The sequence below is a fragment of the Carica papaya genome, chromosome 5 (assembly GCF_054855325.1).
Source record: "Carica papaya isolate Zhongbai chromosome 5, ASM5485532v1, whole genome shotgun sequence".
Classification (NCBI taxonomy): domain Eukaryota; kingdom Viridiplantae; phylum Streptophyta; class Magnoliopsida; order Brassicales; family Caricaceae; genus Carica; species Carica papaya.
In genome coordinates this window covers 4498533-4525611 of record NC_142313.1, presented here as the reverse complement: position 1 = coordinate 4525611, position 27079 = coordinate 4498533, and the positions used below count along the sequence as shown (strand labels likewise).

Sequence of the window (27079 nt, the reverse complement as noted above, 5' to 3'; positions counted from 1 at the left end):
AAATAGATTATATGAGTTTAAGGGAAGAGTGGTGTGCACACCTGAGACTTGGAGCTCTTCAACAGACTCGGCCTCTGAAGCAAGCTCAGAGCAGAAAGCATGCTCAGGAGGGGCTCGGGGAGTAGAGGCACCGTCAATCAGGGCTTCGGGGTGTGAAGTGATGTGAGGAGCATCTGAGGTTCAAAAGTCATTAACTTTTGGTGGTTTTGGGTCAGCGATTTTAGGTCGGATTGGGGAAGGTATGGCCTTCCGTTTAGGTCTCCATTGCCATAAGCTCTTATAATGTTTGGGCTTTAGGCGAGAGTAGATTTTCGAGGCCTCTTGCTGGATTCGATGTGTTCAACCCATTTTCTTTTTTCCTCCTAGGAGTATTTGGGCTTCTGAGCTATAATATTGTGAGGTTTGTTCGGGCCCGGTTTGGGAGCTTCGGTCTGAGCCCCTTTTTTTAACTTTTGCATGTGTGAGGGCAGTCCTCAAAGACCATCAGAGATTTGAATTTCAAAAGCCAAAATTTTTGGGGATCAGAGGTGGGTCGAGTGTTATTGTTTTCGGCCATGTAGGGTTAGCATTGGAGTAAGTCAAAATTTCAGCATAAGACTTCTTTGACATTGTTGTGATGACAATGCGAACACTGTACTGACATTTTGGACAAAAAAAAATGCGAACATTGTACTGACATTTCGGGCAAAATAAAGAGAAGTGAGTAGGTTCAGTTTGGGCCTGGTGAAAATAGGGAGCATAGACATTTTGCTCACAATGCTGTTTGAAAGGATTCTTCGGGGGTGTGTCAGTGAACTCGAAGATTGCTTTCATGGTGCGCCACCAGACACCTACTTCGAAACTGTCTGGAATGAAGACTCTATTTACACAACGATCTCTCTCTTCCAAGGGCACAAGATTACAACCTCTCCTGTTTCAAACCATAGCAAGGACGAGCTGGCGGTGATGGCCTTTAAAATTTCTACCCCATGCTTCCCCACCTTTGTTCTAGTAAAAATCACTTAAACAGTCAAAATCCAATCTACTTCTTTCTTGTTGTGAACAATGGATACTCTGTTTCCTCTACCATTGTCGAAGATTCTTAAACCATCAAACTTTTTTCCATCACAAACAATATCAAAAGATTTCCTCCCGATAAGAATAAAAGTTTAGCATTTTCAAGGGGCATTTTGGTAGGATGGGGATTTGTAAGGCTGATCCTAACGAGTGGAGTACCCCGAGAGCATGTTGAGATGGTCAGGTGAGAGGTAGGGAAAGGTTTTAGGTAGGGTTTGGGTGGGTTGAGAAGGTTATAAATGTAGAGAGGTTTTAGAGAGAGAAGGTTTTAGGAACACAAGTTATATTTTTTGTGAATTCCTTTTATAGATTCCTGAATCTTCCCGCCAGGTATTTGTAGTAAGATTTAATAGTGAATTCCCTATTTTGTTTCAATTCCACATAATCTGATCCCTGTTACTATTAACTTGTATTGTGGATAATAGCTGTACCAGTGCTTCATATTCTTCGACTTCTCAGTTGTTCAGATTCCTATTTATGTTCACAATCCACTCATTATTACCATGACCTTCTATGTACGCATCCTTAGTAACCATTTTCTTCGATTATGCGATGGAAAAAATCCTTGAGAATTGCCTCTTAAGCCTACCCCCACTCCCAGCCACTCATCCAACCAAAACCGGATTCTATTTCTCCTAGCTAACCTCCAACTAATGAACTCCTGGAGTTTAGACCGATTCATCTAAATTTTCCTCCAAAGATCCAACCCATGCAGTCTCATTGCGCATCTCCTGACAACCCCCCCAACCCCAACCCCCAATCATCAATCCTCCCCCATTGAGCCTCAATAACACTCCTCCATAATCTATCCTCCTTCATGAACCTCCACATCCATATCCCTTGTAAAGTTACACTCATCTCAGGGAGAGATCTCAAACCCAAACCCCCTTGTTTAACAGGTAGTTTTACATCCACTTTACTAAGTGATATCTCCTTAGCCCTTCCTCATCTCCCTAAAGAAACAACATTGGTTAGCTTCTAGTCTCTTTGCTATTTTCACCGGGATCATCAGTGTAAATAAGATTGATAAACGTACTTTTGATAAATATTAACCTACCTTCCTTGGGAAGAAAATTCCTCTTCCAACTTACTAATCTTCTCTCAAGCAACTCAACACATGGTTCCCACGCTCAAGTGTCTTTATACTTAGCCTCCAGTTGGGCACCAAGGTACATAATCGGTAGAGTGACAGTTTTACACCCCAGCACCCAAGCAAGTTGAACCTCATCCCTCTTATCACCAATTCTCACCAATTTTGATTTTTTCAAGTTGATGTTGAGCCCCGATACAACTTGAAAATGCAAAAGTACAGACCTTAGGTAAGTATCCTCTTCTCTGGTTGACAAGAGTCAACGTGTCATTAACGAAGAAAAGATGAGAGATCTCAACCTGACGGTCACCTCTTCCCACCTCAACATCCCTTAATAACTCCAACTCCATAGCCCCTCTCCAACAACCCATTCAGTGCTTCTATCACAATGATAAACAGAAGAGGTGATAATGGGTCACCCTAGCATAACCCTCTGGATGCCTTGAAAAATATTGATGATCCTCCATTAATTAATAGTGCAAAAGAAGTAGTAGATATGTAAGAACGCATCCACCCCCAAAACCCATTATATCCAACATGTAATCCACAAACTCCCAACTGAAATGATCACACACCTTCTCCTTGTCTAACTTATGAAACAGCCCTTTTCTCCTATCACCTACCAAATGATCTACCACTTCATTTGCCACTATAACCGCAGTCAAGATTTGTCTACCTTGACAAAATGCATGTTGGCTCTCCTCACTTCCCCAATCTCTTGAAAGAAATAAATGTATCTATAATGTAATTATAAATTATTTTATCAACCCTAATCAAGTGTTATGGTCAGCGTTTGGGAAAACAGTTCCTTCGCTCTAGAGTAGCAATTATGTACTTTCTAAGCCTTTGTTAGGCTATTCTGATCTAAATGACGTGCGGAGAAAGTTTATTGTCAATTTCATAAGTACTCTTAACTTAAGGAGATCGTAGGGCTCTCTCTTTTATGAGTGCTAGCTATTAATCACCATAGGTCATAAGGGCAGAATAAACCAGAAACCTTTGGATCCCTTGTTGTCAGATTTCATTCTAAGGGGTCCTATAACTACATCCAGGGCTTTGGTCCAAGTAGACAGATTAACCTTTACCTGCTATGTAATAGATTAACCTTTACATCCAGTGCTTGTAACCTAAAATTTTTAGGACATTATCGCTTGGGAGTGCTTTTTGTTTATCAAAAATAGGTAGGCTGAGGGTAACAATGCTGGTGACTGTCCCTGAGTGTGATAATCTTATATGTTCTCTCTTTTTTGGATCGTGAATGCTTAAATGTTATCAGTAACATGAATCCTGAAATTATGGCTATTTTTTCTTCACCTACCACACAGGTTTATTTTGATACATTGACCATTTTATTGTCCTTCTTAGGAATTCTTTTTGAATTTTTTGGATCCTCCTTTTCAGATTGTTAATTAATGTTTTAGGAGTTAGGATTTATATATTTGATTGTGGACTTAATTGAGAGCAGAAAATGGTGCTTCATTATAAACTTCTATCTGTTGGGAGGTTTGTTGCAGATGCCTGTAAATCTCAAATTTTGACATATATTTTATAGGAATGTTTATTCTAGGTGCTGTATGAAAGTGAAAGTTTGACAAATTTGGCAACAAGACTGCATGGTTTGTTTTGAATCATAACTGATATTTGAATTCTATTTTTTGCCTTTACTCTTGAAGTAATCTATTGGCGGTCAATGCAGCTCTTGCTATTAAGTCAGTTTTTTTTGTGTTGCAATAATTGTTTTTTGCATCTTATTAAGAAATTAGGTTTGGGAAATCAAATCTGACCCAGCAAAAATAGTAATAGGTTTCTGCTTTCCTTAAGAAAATTGTGGTTTCTCTTTTTATACCTTAGACTGGCTTGGTACTGCCAGGCTGCCCTGCTTTCATCAGGAAATGTTACCATAACTTATTGGCATTTTTGTAGGATATTGTTTTGTGAAATACGCAACATTAGAAGAAGGTGACAGGGCAATATCAGCTTTACAGAATCAGTATACATTTCCCGGGGTTAGTTCTTTTACCTGTTTGGTTGGTTGATAGGGAATCTTATGAAATGTGCTTACGCTGTTGCAAATATTATAACAATTTAATGAACTTGCTTTCCAGGAAGTGACTCCTATTAAGGTCAGATATGCTGATGGAGAACGGGATCGCATTGGTGAGGTCAACATGTGAAATGTGATGCTTTAGAAAGTGCTTCTTTGTCAATGCCTCAACTACCATAATTGCATTCCTGAACCTTGCCTTTTAATGACTTCCGCAGCTTTCAAACACTTAGCCTCTAATTTCTAATCACAACTTTGGTTTTTTATTGAATGGCCACAATTGAGGATTATTTAAGTGTCTACTTTTTTGGGTGCAAATTAGCATTATTAAAGCGATAGTCCTTTATCTCTTCAAGAAATTGAAGTCAACTTATAGACGCCCTTGGATGGGGATTTGGAATGGTGCTTTAGTTAGATTTCGTGAGGCACACTGTTCAAAATGGATTGTCAATGAAACATGATGATTTTGAGTATTGACATAATTTCATCTCCTTTCTTAATGGTTATTTTCTGGAAAGCTTGTTCATTGAAGAGATTGTGTTTCCTTTTCTGTTGGAGAAGGAATGCCTGGAAATTTACAGTAGGATGCATTCCCTTCTTAATTATCAGAATCAAACAATTCTTTATTATATTTTACTGTTAAGAACAGAGGTGGGCTCAAGATGAAAGCATCTTATTAGCAAATGTACATATATACGAAATCATTATGTTTTATGGCAGCATTTTAAATGAATAATTTTTGTATTCTAGGATTAGCATACAAATCTAATGGTAGTTATATTGCCTCTCAAACTCATGTACTTTTGCTTTTGTATAAAAAGTGAATAAGTGTTACCTATTTTTCTTTAGCTTTCCTCTGATCTTTTCTTTCACTTGCATTTCTTTACTGATTTTCATATCTATTCTGCAGTAGGGCAACAATCAGACAAGTTATATGTTGGCTGCCTTAGCAAACAAACTTCAAAAATGGAAATCGAGGAAGTATGGTCCACATAAGCTGAACTTCCTGGCTTTTACTTTGGAGCTACCCAGTAGACATTATTGTTACTTTTTCATTATTTTTTAAGGTTTTACTGACATCCATAGTCGTAACATGTAGAATGCAAAAACAATAAGGATAATGTCTTACTGATATCACAACTACCTGGAAACCATGTTGAACAGCTAACATGAGGCAAAACATGATTTAAGTCCTCAGGTCCATTGCACGTTTTTGCTATGTTTAACAATATTTTGGCTTAAATTGGCTATTTTTCTTGTATAGGGAGTAGGGATAAATAGCTGTTGTTGTAGATGAGGCATGTTACCTCTTTTCAGAAAAAAAAAAATGCACCTTCCTCCTAGGGGGGTGGGGGGAGGGGGGGGGGGGGGTTGGGTTGCAGAAAACTACATGAAAGATGTTGAATACTCAGTTTGTGTATAATGTTTTTGCAGCCTGATTTTAAATAGAGATGGTCCCTCCATTTAATAGTAAATTCTTCCCCTAAGATATTCTATCATTCACATGATTGCATAGTAGATAATATATATAAGGACATTAACGAAGGACAAGTAGGGTTGATATATCCAATTAGGGAGTTAACACTAAAGAAGAATCTAGACATCATACTTAAGGTTTCTCAGACATCACATACGATGCGAGTAGGGGGAGGGAGGGGTACAACTCACATTAAAATCTCATGACCAAGTTGATTACAAGCAAACGAACAAAAGAGTCCTTCCAATCATGGACTTTTGGATATTTCACATGAGAGAGTCATTTATTCTTGTTGGGAGAGTCTGAACTGGACACTCATTTTTTTAAAGCATATTAATCATATGAATAATAAAAGTCCTAAAGAGTTTGGACACTTGATTATTCATTCTCTTTGACCGTAAGCATGATGGGAATATGTAACTGTTTATGAGTTAAAAATCTTGGTGGTAGGATCAAATTAATATATTGACCAATTTGCATTTCAACTTTATCCTTGAGTTGAACATCATTAGTCCCAATTCTTAGCTTAAGTTCCTCATTGGATTAAATTTACGTAGAACTCTCCTTAAGTAGTGAAAGATTTGAATTACCTCAAGAAATTTACTTTTGGGAAGACATGACAGTTCTTGTTTCTCAACTTCAACGAGTTTTTCTTTATCTTTTCCACCGACAGTAGGTGCTTCTAGACCTTTATATTTATTCATCTCTTATGTAATTAGAAACTTTAAAACTATATCTTTTATGTCATGTATAAAACGATAAGTATTAGCAATCTCATCATACTGAGCTTTCTGATCATAAAGTCAAGGTTGACCTAGAAGAATATGTGTGAACATCATAGGAACTACATAACTCAAGTTTGGATTACTATGAGTACCGTGAAGAGTAGAAACAATACTTTGTTGAGTTACCAAAATGCTCGATTTATTGATTCATGCTAGTTAGTAAGGTTGTTGATTGCATTCAAAGATCGAGTCGTTTAACTGTATATATTGAAACAAGATTTTTGCAACATTCCTCGTAAATGACAAGTCTCTTATATTTGTTTTCACAATGGGTTATAGTTTGAAAAATTGGAAAATACTTTATATCTTTTTCTATATTAACTACATAATTGTGGTTGACTATGGGGTAATGATAATATGAGAGAAAAAGCACAAGACTATTTTCATAACCTGTACAAAGAAGAGGTTGATAGAAGATCAAGGCTGGATGGTTTGCAATTCAAGGAGATGAGATAGAACAATAGAATTGAGTTGGAGAGGGATTTCTCTAAAGAGGAAATCTACGATGGGCTCAAGCAATACAATGGAGATAAAGCAACAGGGCCAAACGATTTTAACGTGAGGTTTCTGCAAGAGTTTTGGCATATTTTAAAAGAAGACTGGTAGCAATTTTTAGAGAGTTGCATGAGTTAGGCTCCTTTGTAAAATCACTTAATGCAACCTTTGTAGTTTTTATTGCTGAGATGGAAGGAGCAAAACACATCAAAGATTTTCAATCCATCAGTTTGGTAGGATGCGTTTACAAGCTTATCTCTAAAGTTCTGGCTAGACATTTGTCCAAGATGTTAGGTGAAAGTGATCAAGGAGCGTCAGCATGCTTTTGTGGAGGGCAGATAGATGTTGGAAGTGTGATGATGGCAAACGAAGTGGTGGATGACTTGGTGGGTAACAAGAGGGAAGGAGCTTTGTGCAAGTTAGATATGGAGAAGGCGTATGATCATGTGAATTGGAAGTTTGTGGATTATATGTTGGGTAGATTAAGTTTGAGAATAAGTGATGGAGGAGATGGATGAGGGCATGCATAACTAAACCATCTTTTGTTGTGATGGTAAATGGCAGCTCTTCTTCTTTCTTTAAGGCAACTAAAGGCCTAAGATAGAGAGATCTTCTCTCCCTCTTATTATTTATAATTGTTATGGAGGTGTTCGTTGCTGGAGAGAGCCAGGAAGTTTGAGTTGGTAAAAGGGGTAATGGTGGGAAGAGGGGAGCAACATATAGAGATTACACATTTGTTCTTTGCATATGATATCCTTTGTCTACCTGAGGAGAGGATGATGTTGGATATACAGTGTGCTCTATTGTGCTTTCAGGCGGTTTCTGGTTTGAATATAAACTTGAACAAATCATAAATGATGAGAATTGGAGATAGGCTTGTGGGGTGTTGGGTTGCAGATCAATAAGGCTTCCTATCAAATACTTTAGTATTTCGTTGAGCTCCAAATACAAGGATGTGAGGACTTGGGAACTAGTAGTTGAGATGTTTGAGAGAAGACTAATTGGTTAGTAGAAAAACTATTTGTCAAAGGGAGGAAGGTTAATACTCGTTAAAAGTACGTTGACTAACCCTTTCTATTTTCTACCTGTGTTGACTCTTCTTGTGAAGATTGCAAAGAAACTGGAAAATATTTAGTGTAAGTTTCTTTGAGGGGATGAAGAGGAGAATAGGAGATATCACCTTGTGAAGTGGGAAGATGTGAAGATGCCGTTGGAGAAGGGGATTTGGATCTTAGATCTTTTGTAGAGATGAATATTGCTTTACAAAGAAAATAGTTGTGGAGGTATGTGAGGGAAAAGGGGGGGATTATGGAAGAGAGTCGTTGAGGCTTGGTGGGGAACCGTTGATGTGGGAGGATCCTATAGGAGTGTGGTTAGACTGCGTGGGATGGGGCTTTGGAGGAAGTATGGGGAAGCAAAAATTCCAAGAATGCATAAAATGAAAGTTAGGGAAGGGGAACAAAATTCTTTTTTGGGTTGGATGATTGAAGTGGTAGGGGAAACCTCAAAGACCAATTCCCGGGGGTTTTTGCCATTGCTCATGCTAAAAACATGGTGGTGGAGGGTGCCTTTATTGTGGGGAACGGTAATAGAGAATGGATTATCAATGTGATTCCTCCTTAACGACTGAGAGGTTGAAGAGTATGAGGTCATACTACAACTCTAATCCAATGTACAATTGAATAATACCAATGATCAAATTGTGTGGAAGCTGAAGAAGCAGGGAGAATTCACTACCAAGTTTTTTTACAATCACTTAACTAGAAGAGAAGAAGAGGGTCTGAGTCATTTCCGGTCAATTAGATTTGGAAGTGAAGGCTCCCCAAGAATAACTTTTTTTTTTCCTTAGGAAGTGAGAAGAGAATGAATCTTGATAATAGATAAGCTAATGAGAGGAGGAAGAACTATGGTGAATGGCTGTTATTTATGCAAGAGGAGTTAAATCTTTTAGTCATATTTTTCTCTAGTACCTGATGGTTTATAATATTTGGACTATGGTGTGTGGTCTTCTGGGACTTATTGGATCATTGTGTGATAGGTGAGATATGAGCTTTGAGCTTAGAAGGAGATATGTAAAAAGAGAAATTATATAAAACTTATTCCTTTGACTTTTATGGGTGGGGTAGAATGAGAGAAATAATAGAGTTTTTGAGGGGGAGATGCCAAAAGTTAGGGACAGATGGTTACATGTTTTTGGTTCTTTAAATTAGGTTATGACATTTATAGGTTATAAGATTTAGGGAATACCATTGGTACATTTACTGATTTGTAAATATCTTTTACAGGAGCAACACCCTCTTGGTGCCATTTATTTAATATATTTTATTTTTTTAATCTAAAAAAAATATGGTTAACTATAGTCAAGAAAGACTTGTCAATCTTATCGTTTTTGAGTATTGATTTATTCTCTTCCTTATGATTCCACATTCTTTTAAATTTTTTTCATCACACTTTTGCAAATGAGATTGCAAAAGGAGAAGAATGTACAAGAATACCTCTTTTTCAACTGTTGAAAGCTGGTCCAAGAGATGATAAATCGATTTAGGTTAATCAACCTAGTCAAACTCGGTTCAAAAAGTCAAAAATAGAGCAAAAACAAAAAATCCTATTCACGAGTGTGCATGTGTGGGGTCATGCACTGGCTTCTGGTAACAGAATGGTGGCGATCATTTGTTACTCAACTTAGCTAGAGGTGCTGGTCTCAAACTAGAGGTCAGTGTAGGACATGACAGTGCAGAAGTCTAGATTCATGAGAGGCAGTGATTGGGGGAATTTGCATCCATGAGTGATAGTTTTTGATAGATTTTTGCTGCGAGGCTTTGGGGTTCAGCTGATTGGGACCTTCTAGAGTTGGGGGTGGTGGCAATGTCAACCACCTCTGGCAGGTGGCTGGTGAAGAGTATTGGCGGTTGTTTCAGGGATTTTTTGAATTTTTTTTTTTGTGATTGTTTTTTCTTCATATAGGTTTGGGACTGTTTTGGTGTAGGGTTTTGAGAATTTGAGTGTAGGATTTTTGTGGTTATGATACCAAATTGATGTAGAACAAATAAAATTGATCTGTTCATTTATGGATTTAAGAATAAAGAAAAAATATAGGCATCAGACTTTATATTTTTTAAACATCATATTTAGGGTTTGGTTGTATCACATAACTAGAAAATTGAGAAATTCTCAAAATATTATTAACTAACTGAATGCTCCAATAAGTGAAATTACAAGTTATTTATAATAATCTCTAAACAATCTTCCCTAAATAGAATTAAAATAAGAAACAATAAACTAGTAGAGTTAGGAATACTAATCCTCATAAGAATAAGAAACTAATACTACTGATATTAGACAGCTAAATCCTTGCGGTGATTTTGGTGGAAGAATTAGCGGCAGAAGGTACCCCGGGGGATGGGAGATATGTGCAGAGAGGGAAAATGATGATAGAGGAGGAGTGAAGAGAGAGAATTAGGGACTTGATTAAAGAAGAAAATTCTAGATGGGTTCTTCAGAATATTCAGTGAATCAGTAGCATGCTGGAGGTCTCTTTTCATGGGTTAGAGGAGTAGACTATCGAGATTTTCAAGGAGATATAGAAAAGGACGAGAAGGTGAGAGAAGAGAGACTAAAAACAAAAGGGAAAAATAAACAGGATAGAGGGATAGGGAATTGAGAAGGTTATAATCTAGTATTAACTATGAGGTAAGAGGGAGGGGGGGATCATGGGAGAGGCTTAAATCATGTTTGGTCGTCTCGTTTCTTGGAATGTTAGGGGTTTAAACAACCATAAGAATAGACAAATGATTAGGGACTGCATGAGTAGCTAGAAACTTTTATTTGCTTGCATGAATAAAAAATGGATACCATCTCTGACCAAATCATTCAGAACCTATGGAAGACAAAAGAGATAGGTTGAAGAGATTTACTAGCTGGAGGAGTATCTGAAGGGATTCTTATTTTATGGAAGGAGGGTCTTTCAAATATGAGGAACAATGTTGTAAGAGTGTCCTACGTCATGCCTGTTTGAAGATCGTAGAAGTGGGAGGAAATAGTTTTTTCATTGGTGTCTATCTTAGAGGTGAAGGACAAGAGAGAGGTTTGTCGTGGAAGGATTTGGAAGACTGTAAATAGAAATGAGGTTTTCCGTGGATTATGGGAGATCTTAATATGGTATTGAACATATATGAAAGGTCGGGGTAAACTTTTTTCAAGGTTTAATGCCGATGAATTCAAGGAGATTATTGATAGATTTTATTTAATGGATTTACCTTTTACAGAAGGTAAATCGACTCGGTCTCATCAGGAACTCAATCTGGCGTGCTCTTGAATTGATAGATTTTTTGTGTCGGTTTCTTGCTAGGTATTTGCCAAAAGTTTTTGCAACGGACCATATCTAACCAATTTCCTATTTGTCTCGTACCTGATGAGATCAAATGGGGATCCTATTCTTTTAGATTCAAGGATAAGTGTTTGAAAGTAGATTTCTGTGTTAGGATCGATGAATGGTGGAGAAGGTCAATAGTGTTTAGTAATGCCAGTTTTAAAATTGTTCAAAAGATGAAGGTAATGAAAATCGCAATCAAAATGTGGTGCAAGGAGGAGCAAAGTGAAGATATGCATAGGCAATCTTTATTTCAAGATATTGAGACAAGCAATGGGATGGAGGGCAAGGATGCTTTATCTACTGAGATTTGGTTCGCAGATTGAGGCTTGAATTGGCTAATAGATTGTAAATGGAGGAAATTGCGTGGAGACAAAAATCGAGAGTTAAGTGGACTAGGAGGAGGATATAAACATTAAATTCTTTCATAATATGAAAAATCATCACAAGAGGATCAATTATGTGAAAGATTTAGAGATTGATGGCCTAATGATGAAGGATAACAAGGGACTTAGGCAAGGGGTTGAGAAGTTCTTCTGTAGTTTGTACAGTGAGGAGTTTAGTTGGAAACCCAAGTTGGACGATATCAATTTTAGAACTTTGGATGAGATAAGTCGTACTTCGCTTGGAAGACTGAAGAAGAGATCTTTGAGGGACTCACACATTATAGTAAGAATAATTTCTTTGGTCCCGATGGTTTTAACATGGACTTTATATAAAAGGTCTAGCATGTAATGAAAAATTATATTTTAGAAATGTTCAAGGAACTACATGAAGGAAGCAATCAACGTAGGTGAAGGGAGGAGTTAATATTAAGCACCTAAGACCAATTAGCTTAATCGAGAGCATATACAAGCTCATAATGAAATTTTTAGCCAGAAGAATAAGTAAGGTGATGCGGAACCTAGGATCAACAACGGAATCTAAAACCGGCATATACATCAGCAATCAGAAATTCAAATCCCTAAATAAACCCTCCCTATTTAACTCGCACTTAACAGGGGAGTGAAAACCAAGACAACTGGAAAAGAAATAAAGAACTAGAATTGAAAAGATACCACGAGACTTATCTCGATAAGTGATCCTAATTCTTACTACAACTAGTCAGTTGAAGACCCACTCACTCACTCTTGCAAGTTGGAAGCTTAAAACAAGAATACCTGAATTTTATTAATAACCTGAAAATTCTTGCAAGCTTTGTTAATATGTTTTTGCATCATAGAAAAAGCCTATGATCATGTTAATCAGGGAGTTATTCAGTACATGCTGAAGAAAATAAACTTTGGAGATAAATGGTGTAAATAGATTTACTCCTGTATCACTACAACATCTTTTGCGGTTATGGTTGAACAGATGTTCATTTTCTTTTTTTTCAAGGCATCTAAAGGTCTCAAATAAGGGGATCTATTATCTCCACTACTTTTTATTATTGTCATGAAAGAGTTTAATGAATTATTGTTAAGGGCTAGGGCATTAACTCCACTACACTAAAAGCGGACATATGTGAGTATATGGTGGAGGCAACTCACTTATTTTTTGTTGAAGGCACTTTAGTGTTTTGTAAATTGAACAAACACTAAGTCTGGTTTCTATTGTGCTTGCAAGCGATTTCTGGTCCCAATATCAACTTAACTAAGTCCAAATTGATGAAATTGGATGATAAGGGTAATGTTACCAGATTGGCTAAAATCTTGGGATACAATAGGGTGGCGTTGTCGATTAAGTAACTGGGTATGCTCTTGGGGGCTGATTACAAAGATGTGCGGACGTATGATCCTGTCGTGACAAACTTTAAGAGGAGATTGGCGGGATGGAAGGAAAATTTTCTATCTAAAGATCGGAAACTCACAGTCACTAAAAGTATATTGGCCAACCTTCTCATTTGTTACATGTGTCTATTGGCAATTCAAATGAGTGTTGCCAAGAGATAACAATTCAATTTAAGATTGTTTTGGGGCAAATTTGAGGTTAGGAAAAAATATTATTTGATAACACAAGATGAGATTAAAGAACCAATGCATTAGGGTGGGTTGGTGTTGAGATCCTTTGTAGAGATGAACCTGGTGTTGCAGGGTGAGTGGCTTTGGCGGTTCATGAAAGAAAACGGAATTTTATGGTAGTGTAATAGAAATGAAGTTTGTTACTGCGAATAAAGGATGATACTCCAGAATATTGTCAAGACTGCATAGGAGGGGGGTGTGGAAAAAAGAATATGCAAGGGAAAGGATAAATTTTATGAATGCATTAGGTGGAGAGTTGGCAATGGGGAAAGAATTAGATTTTGGATGGACTCTTAGCTTAGTGGGGAGCGATTAGAGATCAATTTCCCCAAATCTTTGCTATCGCACAACACAAGAACATCTCGGTATGAGTTATTCAGAGACATTTGGTTGAAAAGGGAGTGGCATCTAACAGTGATGGAAACAATGATTGAGGAATGACCAACTAGTTTGGAGCCTCAACTCCGCAGGAGCCTTCAAAATTAGGTATTTCTATAACTATTTGGTCAAGAATGATTCCGTAGAGACCAACTTTCCTTTCCATAAATTCCGTAGAGACCAACTCCTCCTGAAGTTGCTTTCTTTATTTGGAAGGTAGAGGGATTATATTCTCACTATTGATAAGTTAATGAGAAGAGGAAGAATCATAGTAAATAGTTGTTTTCTATGTAGGAGGGTGGAGGACTCTCGTAATCGTATCTTGTTTTAGTGTTCACTTGTGTATAACTAACGGACCATGGCGTATCGGTTCCTAGGGATTAGTTGGATAATTACAGATATTGTAATGGATGATATTCGAGTCTAGAAAGGTATTAGTGATGAGGAAAGCATGGCATATATATTCTCATTCCCCTTGCTAGATTTTAGATGGTGTAGAAAAAAAGAAATATAAGAGCTTTTGAGGGGGTAGAAAATAATTTCAATAGAGTTAAAGGTGGTCCAAGACCTTGAGCATTTTAGTTATGGCTCAATCTTTGCATTTAATGGAGGATTTTTGGGACCTTATTAATATCCTGATTGACTTCTAAATACTTTTGTTCTTGGGTTAGCATCCCCTTTATGCTTATAACTAATGATACATATCATAATTTTTTATTTAAAAAAAAAACTTATCCTAATACAAATAGAAAAATATTAATAAGAATAAAAATTTTAAGTTACTTCAATTATAATAATACTCCTTAGTAATATAGACCTCTAAATAGGATAATAAGTTCACATTTAATATAATTATAACTTCTAAGCTATTTAGGCATATTCCATTCTGAATCAAATCTATATATATAATATATATCAAACTGAAAGGAAACCTGTTCTCATCTTCATTGGAAAATTAGTTATGATTTGATTTCCATTTTGTGCATTATCTTTTTCTTTTCAAGGTCATAATGCAGACTTGAATATGTTCAGGTATTTTCACTCTATGGCATAATCCAAGATATTTTTATGCTCCGCGATGAACTGAAGCAAAGTCGAGGTTTGTCCATTATTCTTTTTGTTTTGTTTTGTTTTTCTTTATTTTGCTGCTTAATTTTGAAATGCACTTGTCTAGATAGAATATTGGTTGGTCACTTTGGTTTGGGATGTCGATTTGGTTATTTTTCATCAGGTTGAAATACTCAGTCAGTCCTGCTATTCCCAATTGTACAAATAAGCCCCTGTATAAAATTTGCTTGCAGTTAAGTCTTAACTTCTGAAATTTTTTCAAATCAGTTCCTTTGTGGTGGGAAACAAGAGTTATGCCAACTTCCTAACACTGTTCACATACACTGACATTTGGCGTGGCTATTTTAGAACAACAGAACTGTTAAATCCAATATAGCATTCATGTGTCACCCATGATGATATGTGAGACTAAATTCTAAGCTGTCAGATTAACCCCCTCCCCTTCCTCACATTAGCCATCTAGTGTCTCTCTTTCTTCTCTCCCTCTGTTTTGTCTTCTCTTTGGCAGCATCTGAGTTCTTTACATGCTCTAATACTTGTAGAAAAATTATCGAATTATTAGTTGAAGCCTCTTAGTATATCTTTTCGTGGTTCACTAGTGGTTTTTTCTCCAGTTTCACAAGGGTATCTTATCAATCTTTTTTGGAAAACAAATAAAGCTTACCGCTGGGAATTGTGAAAAATTGATAAGATTATCCAACCTCATAATCCATTAATGAGAAAATTTCATATTTAAGTGGAAGAGCAAGTGCCATACACTGATTTGCAGTAGAAAAGTGCAACTCTTTCTTTTGTTACTTTACTGCTCAGCTTTTTGCTTGTCTTTCTTTCTCCCACTTTCAAAGAGGCAAACATCACCTTATATTCATGGATGTGGATCCTCGTTCTTTAATGTGGAGCACCTCCTCGTCCAGATCCTGTCATGAGATGACAACAAGCTTTCGCTGATCCATGCTTGAGTATGCCGCTAAACATTTTTTATGAGTTTGCTGATAGGGAAGTCCCATGCAGCGGCATTTTTGTGGTTGTGAGAGTGAGATTAAAGAGGGAGATGGGAGACATGATAATGTTGAGGTGAGCAGGGAATGGAAAGCAGAGAAGTGGGTGTGTTTGGTGTTGAGATGATGAAAATGGTTGAAGGATCTTTAGGATATTTGGTTGTAGGAGTAAGAAAAAAAGAAGCGTTTATATGAAACATATGAAAAAACCAACACGTGAATGCTCAATATCTCTCTCTCTCTCTCTCTCACGCTGTGCTCTCTACCGGGTCCACTCTGTTACCGTGGGTTGGCCAACCTGGCCGCCCTCGGGGGATCTCATGAGTGCGTATGGGAGGAGATTCTTTTCATGCGAAAATAAGTCTTTTGATTTGATATGCAAAGGCAAAAGGGCGGAGGGGTTGAGGATTTATGAGAATGGGAAGGGTTTTCGAAGAACTATATTTCTTGACAAGGAGGAGTTTGAATGATTTTTAGAGAGTCTACATGAGTTTTGGTGGAGGAAGAAGCAAGGTGGTTGGGTGAAACACTTCGTGAGGAGAAACTATGAACTGTGGTTGACCAGTGGACAAAACAGGAGGGGCGATTACATCCTATGGACAGTACATGGGAAACAAAGGGCAAAGAGGATCTTCTTCCCAAGGCACGTGGATGGGAAGGGGTGGTGGAACCTTATTGTTGCGGTGTCCGAATTGGGTAGCCGTCCATTAAAAAAACCAGGGAAAACGGAAAAACCAGTTAGGGAGGTTCCTCCTGAGGTGCAACTGAAAATACGATAGATGAATTTACCTTGGAGAGCCTCTTTTAATTGCCCCCAATGTAAAACTCTGATACACTTTATGATGGATGTTGGCGAATCGAAATCCTATCCGGCGGCACTGAAAGGAAAGGATGGAAAGATGATTGGGGTAGGGCAGAAACAACACGTAAAGCAAACGGGGTAGGCTGGCCCAGGGAAGTCGACCCGAACCCATGTGGGTGACATAAACAAAGGCCAAAACGTCCCAATCCCTGGTCGTTTTGGAAATAGAAGACAAAGGTATAATTCGAATCCGGATCGTATCCCAATAATTTCTCAGGGTTGGACCTTAAGAAAAATAGGTTCACTTGGGCTGAGAAGGAAAAATGGATAGCAGAACCGGGCTCTAGTGGGACTAATGGTTTAAATGGTAAGGAAATTGTGAGGAAGAGCAGCCCAGCTTGAGGAGAACATTCTGGATTAACTAGGGTAGGGTTGTCTGATGAGATTTTCGAATCTTGTGAGGAGAAAAGTGAAACTGAAAAGGAAGGTCGATTGGAGCAGATGGATGCTGAAGATGATGGAAAAAGAAGATGTGAGTGTGAGATGCTGGTGAGAGAAGAGATAGAAGATGACGATGTGTGCTTGGTCTTCTCTACAAAAGAAGTTTTTGAGAATGAAGGCAAATTTTTCTCTGAGGCCAGACAAGTCGAGGACTTCGGACAACTTGAGTTGGTGCCAGTTGAGGAAGACGCCCTGGTACATAATCATCAATACAGGCAGGAAATAGAAGAGATCCTACAGATCAGCTTCGCAGATGTTAATGTGGTGGAAGGGACTGAAGATGGTTATTCTCTGTGGGTAGCTCAGAATGTCCAGAAATTTAGCAAAGTATTCCGTGTCTCTTTAGAAGTTATGGAAGCCTTTACTTTATTTTTCTGAATTAGGAAAGAAGAACTTGGAGGAAAAAGAAAAAGGTATGGGTATGTGAAAGGGAAGAAAAAACCTATTGGGGGGGACACCCAGAGAACTCAAAAGATTGGAATCTTGCATAAATTATGATGGCAAAAAGAAGGAAGGCAAAGCTGAAGGGGGACTGGATGACAGAGGTAAATGATCAACAAAGGTATTTCCTGGAATGGTAGATGCATTAACAATCGTTGTAAAAGGTTGATAATTAGGGGTTGTTTGAGCAAATGGAAGTCAGAGGTTGTATGTTTACAAGAAACCAAGATGGAAAGTATTGACGCAGAGGTTATTAGAAGCATGTGGGCCATGATGAACAGTTTGAAATGGTGTGTTTTACTAGCTAAGGGGACTGCGGGGGTTATGATGATTTTGTGGAAGGAGGACAGTGTTAGGTGTGAAGAGGTTGTGATTAAGGATTGTACTAGCTCCTGTAGATTTATATGTATTAATGATGGGGCTGAATGGAATTATACTAGGGTCTATTGTAGGGATAATCGAGAGGAGAGGGTGACATTACGGAAAGAATTGTCAGAATACAGGAACAGATGGGGGGGAAATGGATTGTGGGTGAGGACTTTAATATGATTTTGAGAAGGGAGGAACAAAGTGGAAGCAATTTCTCTTCCTTGGAAGCCACTGAATTCAAGGAGAACAATGATTTATTGAATTTGGTTGATATTCCTCTAGTTGGGGGACAATGGACATGGTTTAACCTGACAAGTACGTCCAGAATTGACTGCTTTCTGATTTCCTCTGATTTGCTTCCCCAAATGGGGGGGAGGGTGTGCCAAAAGACCCTCCAAAGGCCCATTTCCGATCACTTTCCAATTTGCTTGGTGATGGATGGACTCCAATGGGGCCATGTGCCATTTAGATTGGATAACCTAATGGTTGAAGGAGGATAAATTTAAAATCCTTGATGGAGCATGTGTGGACTTCTACTTCAGTGAAGGGGTGTGCCAGTCTTCGGATTGCCCAGAAACTCAAAGCAGTAAAGGGTGTCATAAAAGAGTGAATTAAAGAGGAGAAAGAAAAACATAACATGGATTTTATAAAAATCGTGGAGGAGATCAATGTTCTTGACATGAAAGAGGGTGATATTGGCCTCTCGGCTGTAGACAGAGAAAGAAGGGACTCGCTGAAAGTGAAATTGGCATCGTTTTTAAAAGCGGAGGAATCTTCTTGAAGGCGGAAATCTAGGGAGAAATGGATCCAAGAAGGAGACCGGAATACAAAGTATTTCCACACTATTGCTTCGCAAAGGGGAAGAACAAATTACATTAGTGAGATTCAGGTGGGAAACAGAGTCATTAAGGGAAATAATGAGATTAGAGAGGCTGCCAAAAATTATTATGCTAAGATGTATGAAGAGCATTTTGTCCAGTGGCCTACTCTGGATGGGCTGAATTTTCAGTGCTTAAATGGGCCTAGCATTCAATTTCTGGAGGCTCCTTTTTTTGAGGAGGAGGTCTTGGAGAGTTTAAGAGCTTCTAATGGGAGTAAAGCACCGGGGGCTGAATGGTTTTAACTTGAATTTCATTCAAGAATTTTTGTATTTAATTAAAAAGGACATGATGGGGATGTTTAATGATTTACATCAATAAGAGAGGTTCATAAAATCTTTTAATTCCACCTTTTTGGTTTTTATTACTAAAAGAATGGGGGGCTAATGAATTCAGTGATTTCAGACCGATCAGTTTGGCGGACTATATGTACAAATTAATTGCAAAGGTGTTGGCGAAAAGACTCTCTCGTGTTCTTGGGGAGGTTATTGGGGAGTGTCAACATGCTTTTGTTGAAGGGAGATAGATTTTGGAGGTTGTTATGGCCGCTAATGAGGTGGTTGATGATTTATTCGCAAACAAAAGAGATGGGCTGATATGTAAATTGGATATGGAAAAAGCATAAGATCATGTCAGCTGGAATTTCATTGATTACATGCTGGGTAAAATGGGGTTCGGGTCCAAATGGAGGGGTTGGATGAAGCATTTCTACTACGTCCTTCGTTGTGATTGCGAATGGGGGGCCATCTGAATTTTTCTTTGCGACCCGTGGGTTACGGCGGGGTCCCTCTTTTCCCGTTACTATTTATCATCGCAATGGAGGCTCTAAATGGTTTACTGTGTAGGGTTAAAGGGCTGGATTTACTGAAAGGCGTTAAGGTTGGGAAAAAACTGAATGTTCTTGATGTTACACACCTGTTTTTTGCTTATGACACCCTCATATTTTGCCGTTCGGATATCAGAAACCTCTTACATCTGCGATGCATTCTCCATTATTTTCAGGCTGTTTTTGGATTAAAAATTAATATGTTAAAATCTGAATTGGCCAAGGGTGAGGGAGATGGCAGCAACTATGCTAAGGTCTTGGGGTGCAAAATTTAAAGACAAATGCACATGGGATTCGGTTATTAATTTTTTTGAAAATAGACTTGCTAGGTGGAAGAGAAACTTTCTTTTCAAGGGTAGGCGTCTCACTTTAATAAAAAGCACGTTGGCCAACCTCCCCATCTACTACCTCTCGACCCTTACGATCCCTAAAGAAATTGCGAAGAAACTAGAAACAATTCAACGTAATTTTCTTTGGGGAGATGATGAGGGGCATAGGAAGCATCACTTAGTTGGGAGGAGATCAAAAAACCAGTTCCTAGGGGTGCTTTGGGAATAAGATCTCTAGTCTACATGAACATGGCTCTCCAAGGAAAATGGCTTTGGAAATTTTTGACAGAGGAGGACAAAATATGTAGGAAAATTGTGTTTGTTAGTTGGGGTGTGCCGGATTCGGGTGGGGCGGGGCTGGCTACAGGCCTCATGGGCGTGGGTTGTGGAAGAATATTATGAAACAGTGGCCAAGATTCCTTTCCTGCACCAAATGACAATTGGGTTTATCAAGTTTTGGCAAGATAGATGGGCTGGCGAGGATAGGTTACATAATTTGTTTCCTAGAATTTTTGAAATTGCATATTCGAAAGGATTGGCTGGGCTTTGTAGTAGCTGTGTTGATTGGTCCATTAGGGTTAATAGACATTTAAATAACTGAGAAATCAAGGAATATGAAGAGCTTTTGATAACGTTGGAGAAATAGTGTATTCAAGATGAACCAGATAAGATTCTGTTGAGTCTCGAGAAAATGGGTAATTTTTCTGTCCAATCATACTACAGCTTCCTGGTTGGTGGGGAAGAGGATGGAAGTCTGGAACTCCCTATTAAGCAAATCTGGAAAACTAATGTGCCCCCTAGAATGGCTTTCTTAGCATGGGAAGCGTGTCGGGAAAAGATACTCACTTTCGACAACTTAAGAGTGAGGGGACAAGTTATTGTTAATAGATGCTCTCTTTGCATGTGTGTTGAGGAATCTTATCATCACCTGCTTTTATGGTGTCCTGTTGCCCAAAACTTATGGAGCATTATTTATGAGCTCTTAGGGATTAGTTGGGTGATTTCTAAGACTGTGACGGGGGAAATATGGGCTTGGGATGGGCTGATCAACAAATGTAATTTGCCAACTTAATTCCTTTGACTGTCTTTTGGTTTATTTAGAAAGAAAGAAATGCTAAGGTCTTTGATGGTAAAGAGTTAGGGTTATATAAATTAAGAGATAGGTGGATTAACTATTTTGGGTGTAGTTTGTTTGGTCATGATATTGTAAGGGATGAAGATTTTGGGGATATCATTAATTTACTAACTACTTTGTAAATTGCTTACGGGGCGGTACCCCCTTTTGGTATCTTGTTAAATATACACGTTACTTTTTATTTCAAAAAAAAAAAAAATGAAAAAACCAACACGTGGTTTGCCACATAAGCAACTTGGCAATGGCGTCCGCGAGATGAAACATATTATGATTTTCCATTAGCAAGGGATTGCGTTAAGTGAGTTTGGTGCATAAAAGGAAGATTCTAAAAGATATTTATGTAATTATAATATTTATGTATTATTAAGATATATAGCTCTTTTAGAAGTTATTAACTATAGCTTTATATTATTGGTATAAATTTATTATCTTCTACTTAATTAGAATGTTATTTAGTTATTTTCTATTATGAGTTATTCAATTAGTTAAACTTATTATTCTGTTTCATATATTTTCTAGATTGGCTAAAGATTTTCTATTTTGATTGTACTTTGGTATTTATAAATAGGATAGTCTAGTTTTTAGTGGTGGGAATAAACATATGAGTCTCTTTCCCCCTATTATATTTTGGGTAGTATGGATAGAAAGGAATAGGATTGCTTTAGAGGAGGTGGAAGATGGTTTCAATAGAGTTAAAGGTAGATGGTTCCAGACCTTGAGTATTTTGGTTGTGAGTCATACTTTACATTCCATAGAGAATTCTGAAAACCTTATTGACATTTTAATTGACTTGTAAATATTTTTATATATGAGTTGACTTCCTCTTAATGCTTGTAATTAGTGATACATATCATACTTTTTATTCGAAAAAAAAGGATACTCTAGTTTTCTTATTTGGAGTATTCATATGACTACTATACTAATCTTGAGTTACGTTTCTATCTATGATTTTTCTTTCTCTATTGTTCTTCATTTCTTTCTAATATTATTCCGTTCTCTCTGTAAAGTTTTTACCTTTATCTCACATTTCTCTTTATCTATCTAGTCTTCAATTTCTCCCATATTTCCCTTTTCTTTCTCTATGTCGTAAAATAATTGTGGTTCTACATTATTTTTCCTACATCAATTAGTATTAGAACCTAAATTCGATCCATCATACTGCCCAAAATTTCTTCAAAAATAGGAGAGCGTTGGCGCCGACTGGCTTACCCACCAAATTTTAGCCCCTATTGCTGCCAAATCCACATCACTTGCCAGAAGCTCACTGAATCACCCCTGCAAACACTAGATATCCTCCTTTTCAGCCACGACGAGTGACACCTACATCAGACCAAAACAAGTGCCTCCAGACGAATTCTCCATCAGAAAACAGTAGTTGAAAGCTCAATAGAAGCTAGCATGTGAAGCCCGTGCATTGACCAATGCTCGAGGGTTTCGGAATTTTGAAGCCTTCTATTGATTGTTTTGAACCTGTTTGATATGATCTAGTTTGACTTGTCAGGTTCAACCACCTCCAAACTGGTTCTTGATATTTTCAAAATGACTCTTAAGATTTTTAGGTGTGTTTTCTCATTATGAGGTTAATTTAGTCAAATTCTTGTTTTATATTCGCTTTTTGGCAGGTCAAGAATTTGGACAAAGTGTGCTTGGAGTTATGAGGAACTTAGGATGAATTTAAAATATGAGTGAAGTTAATTGTGTTCTTTTCGCTACATTTTGTCGAGCATATGATTCAATTAGAAAGAATGATTTACAGGATGATTTATACAAAATCTTTTATCAATATGGATATGTGGAGAAAATCAAAATTAGTTGAAGTTCAAGGTTGCAAGTTTTTGTGACGTATGAAACTCTAAAAAATGCTATTTAGCTCGAGATTATCTCCAAAGATATTGCTTATAGATAGATGTTATCCAATGGAAATTCAATATTATTTCTGAGGCCAAAAATGATGGAAACAAGTGTTTCACCTGCAAGAGAAAAGAAGTCATAATAAGATGATAATCCTTAGATAGTTCTTTGAGAGGATTTAAAAATAACTATTCAGGATTGAAGTGATAAGATTGATATGTGCAAAATTTAGACGCTTAAATAGAGAAAACCTTGAATATTTGGTACACAAGAACCTAGAATACTTGGAACTTCTGTAGAATGTGAAGAGAAAGTAAAGAATGGAAAGGGAGAACGAATTGGTGAGTCAAAATTTTATGAAATTCCTACAATCTAATGATAAAAGAATTAGCTAATGATATGAAAAGTATGGAAGCAAATGATATTTTGAGATAGTTGAAGATATTGTATGAGATTATTTTTTTAGAAAAAATATTGTGTAAGATTTTGTTATTTCTATTGATCAAGATAGTTTTCTAGTAGTGGATTTTCTGATTTTGTAGCGAGTAACAGCATTGCCTATGTTGAAAACAAGAATATTCTAGTTGGTTCAAACTCTATGAATACAAAAGAAGTGCTACTTGAAGAAATCACAATAAAAACGTTTTTTGCAACCAATATTAATAATAACAATTCGGTGATTTTTATTTTTTAAAAAAGAGTTGGGTGACTCTTTGTAGATTTGTCATGCCTATTTGCTTTTTAGCTCCTTCAAAATCTATTATTTTGAAAGCATTTTTGTTTTCTAACGACAATGTCAAGTTTTAGAAGCTTTATTTATTTATTAAGATAATAAATTCCAATTTTGATGTTCTTTTTATTCAACATTTTAAAACTCGAGATTGAGGTTTAAGTGGGTTAGCGTAATGCAGAATGAATTAAGAAGCTGGTCAAGACGGATGTGGAGACTGGTATGTTTCCCCACAAACAGATCTGGAAGGCTGAAGTTCCTCCAAGGATTCCTTTTTTTGCTTGGGAGGCAAGTAGAGAATACATCCTAACTATTGATAACTTAAGGAGGGGACATGTTCTAGTAAATGCGTTTGCAAAAAGGCTGAAGAGAGCTGCAACCATTTACTGTTATGATGTCCTATTGTATTTGAGTTGTAGTCATTGGTGTATATCGCATTTGGTATCAACTGAGTGACGGCAGGGTCAGTTAGGGATGAGTTGTGGGCGTGGGAGTATCTGAGTATCAAAGGTAGTTTTGCTGAAATGATTTCTCTCACCATTTTGTGGACAGTGTGGAAGGAAAGGAACAGGAGGGTTTTTGATGGTTTAGATGATACAAAAGGTTTTGATACTTTAAAAGATAGATGGCTTAGGAGTTTTTGATGGCGGGTCATTCTTTAGTGGTCATGGAGACTATTAGAAACTTTTGTCTCCTGATGACTGATTTGTAAATTGTTGTACATGGTTTGCACTCCCTTGGTGCTTATAGCAATATATTTTATACTTTTTATTTAAAAAAAACGAATAATGCAGAATGAAAAAATTCTGAAGTAAACATATTTCAATAATAAAAGATTTTTATTTAGTTGTAATGTTTATTATTGCTAAGGTATTTATTTTAATATGAGTTTGCTATTTCCTATTTAATTAAGATGCTTAGTCATTTCATATTATAGGTTGTTCAATTAGTTAGCTTATTTTCTTATTTAGTAGATTTGCTAGATTGATTTAAAATTTCTTATTTTGATTTTTAACATAAAAAGTATGGTATCTATTATTAATACACAAGCATTAAGGGGTGGCAGCCTATGTAAAAAAAATATTTACATGTCAATTTGAATATTCATAAGATCCCCAAAATCCTCCATAGAATAAAGAAGATGACCTATTGCTATAGAGAGGGTATCGTAGCTTAGTTATTTTTATTTTTTTTAAAAAAATCGTAGCTTAGTTATTTGGTAAACTATTCATATGATTGTCAGACAAATATTGAATTGTGTTTTAATCGCATATTTCCCTCTATCTAGTATTATATTCTCTTTCCTGTATTTTTTTGCTATTTCTTTATATTATAAGATGATTGTGGTTCTACCATTACTTGTCCTACATCAAGAATTTAAAAGTTGAGGACCTAATTGAACATGAAATTTATAGACTTATCTGAACAATCTGGAATAGTAAAGGGCTTATTGAGTATTTTGGTCTTTTCCTCAAGATTCCAGATTGCAAATTGACCTCTTGTTTGACTTTCTCCCATTCCCTGTGGATTCTATTTGAATTATCTTTATTTACCAACTTTGCAAAGCACCAAGAGAAAACTTTAGAACTTTAAACCCTTGTTCCTAGATGTTCATCGAAGAAGTGAAAGAAAGGCATAGTTTGTCAATGTATCCCGAACACCTACTCTCTCAAAATAATGAAATTTGTGTTACTTTTCAGAGCTCTCAGAGAAACATCCTTTCTCGTTTCTCATATTTTTTGTTTTCTAAAGCATATTTTTACTTTTCATTTCTGAAAATTTCTTATTCTGTCTTAGCACTTTAGTACAAAACTACAACATCTACTTTTTCCAAGGGAAACAGAAGATGAAATTGTTTTCAGAAGGTTTTCAGAAAGGGAGATTATGAAAAATATTTTCCACAAGTGACCACGATGTGATGCTGAGGACTTATAATGTTGATGTCAAACCTTTTGCTTCTGTTGCTAAGTTCTTTTTCTTTTCAAGGATGCGCGTTTATCCAATTTTCTCGCCGTGAAATGGCAGTTGCAGCAATTAAAGCTCTGAATGGAATTTTCACAATGAGAGTAAATCAGAATAATCTTTTCTCTATTTGATTTTGTACATCTAAGCTGATATTTGTTTATGGTCACAGAATTCCATTTCTTTCTTTGACTCTTCAGGGTTGTGAGCAGCCACTGATCGTGAAATTTGCAGATCCTAAGAAACCCCGACCTGGAGACCCAAGGTTTTGTTTCTTTTAACTAGCACTTAAATTCAGGATAAATGAAAACTATAATACAAAAGAAATTTATAAGTTTTTTTGTCACCACACTATGCTTTTTGTTGATCCATTTTAAGATCATTCACTGTCTAAATGATTAATGGAACTAATGAATCTTCATGTAGGATGATGATTGGGTTAATCATGCAGAAACACTGTGTTTTGGTTTCAGCAATTTTACTTGAAGTGCATGCATGCACAACATGGAAGATAGTTGATTTTGCTAATTTAGCTTTAGTGTTTGTCAGCAATTTTACTTGAACTGTATGCACAGACACCATGGAGAACAGTTGATCTTGCTAATAATTTTTAGTTTTAGTTCTTTCATATTTGTCTGAATTGTGTGCACACTCCCACATCATTGATTTTCAATTCCTCCACACCATGGAGGACAGTTGAAGGCCTACTAAGAGTTCAATTGCTTAAACTCTTGCTATCTTACAGAGGCAATAATGCATTCAGTGGTCCAAATCATGGTCCCCATGCCCAAGAACCAGCTATTAGCTATGCTGGTCTCTTAGTCATCAACTCTTTGTATATATGTGTTCCAAATATGCTCAATATTATGTTTTATTTGTTCCAGGCCAGTGCCTAATGTTTCATTTCCTATGCAACCAATTTCTGCAAATTCCCAACCACAAGCTGTTTCCCAGTTTGGAAACCAGGAAGCTGAAGCTCCTATCATCACACAGCAATTGGATCCACTACCTTTGCAGTTAAGTCAACTACCACAGCAAAGTTCTCAACCATCTCAGCAGGAAGTCTGTGAAAATCAGAAACATTCACAGTCAACCTATCCATCAACTCAAATTTTAGAACAGAAGCAGAATCCACAGATTGCCGAACTGGAGGTACTTAAATGGGAGGGACTATAGTCCTCTCATTTTCAATGCAAATTATTGACTGATAGAATTATTCCGGTCCGCATACCATGGGATAGGAGTCGTGAGATATTAGCATGTATCTTACTTAAACCTATTTCTGCAGTCACTGAACCTATTAATTTACTATAGGATTTGAAAGAAATTTTGTTAGTGAACAGTACACGTTAAAGAATAGCTAGATGCTTCTAGAGAACTTTGGTAGGGATCTGATATTGGAGGCTTTTGCTTTTCGGTGGTTCTAAGCTTCATTTTTAGTTAGGAACTTTCAGAAGGCTTAGCAATCTCGTTGTGTTATGTGATACATGTATGC

General features: G+C 36.9%; 1 protein-coding gene across 5 annotated transcripts in view; it reads left to right on the top strand.

The window, feature by feature from the left end:
* Positions 1-27079, top strand: part of LOC110807375 (flowering time control protein-related / FCA gamma-like protein) — a 44796-nt gene that overhangs the window by 8992 nt on the left and 8725 nt on the right. For all 5 annotated transcript variants that reach the window (XR_015819017.1, XM_088219543.1, XM_088219542.1 and 2 more), the window contains exons 5-11: positions 4070-4152; positions 4252-4303; positions 5101-5171; positions 14727-14793; positions 25609-25688; positions 25785-25849; positions 26469-26736. Coding sequence is in view for 4 of the 5 variants with exons in the window: in XM_088219543.1 (XP_088075669.1) it covers positions 4070-4152; positions 4252-4303; positions 5101-5171; positions 14727-14793; positions 25609-25688; positions 25785-25849; positions 26469-26736 (686 nt within the window). In the remaining variant the exon portion in view is untranslated. The remainder of the gene's footprint in view (positions 1-4069; positions 4153-4251; positions 4304-5100; positions 5172-14726; positions 14794-25608; positions 25689-25784; positions 25850-26468; positions 26737-27079) is intronic.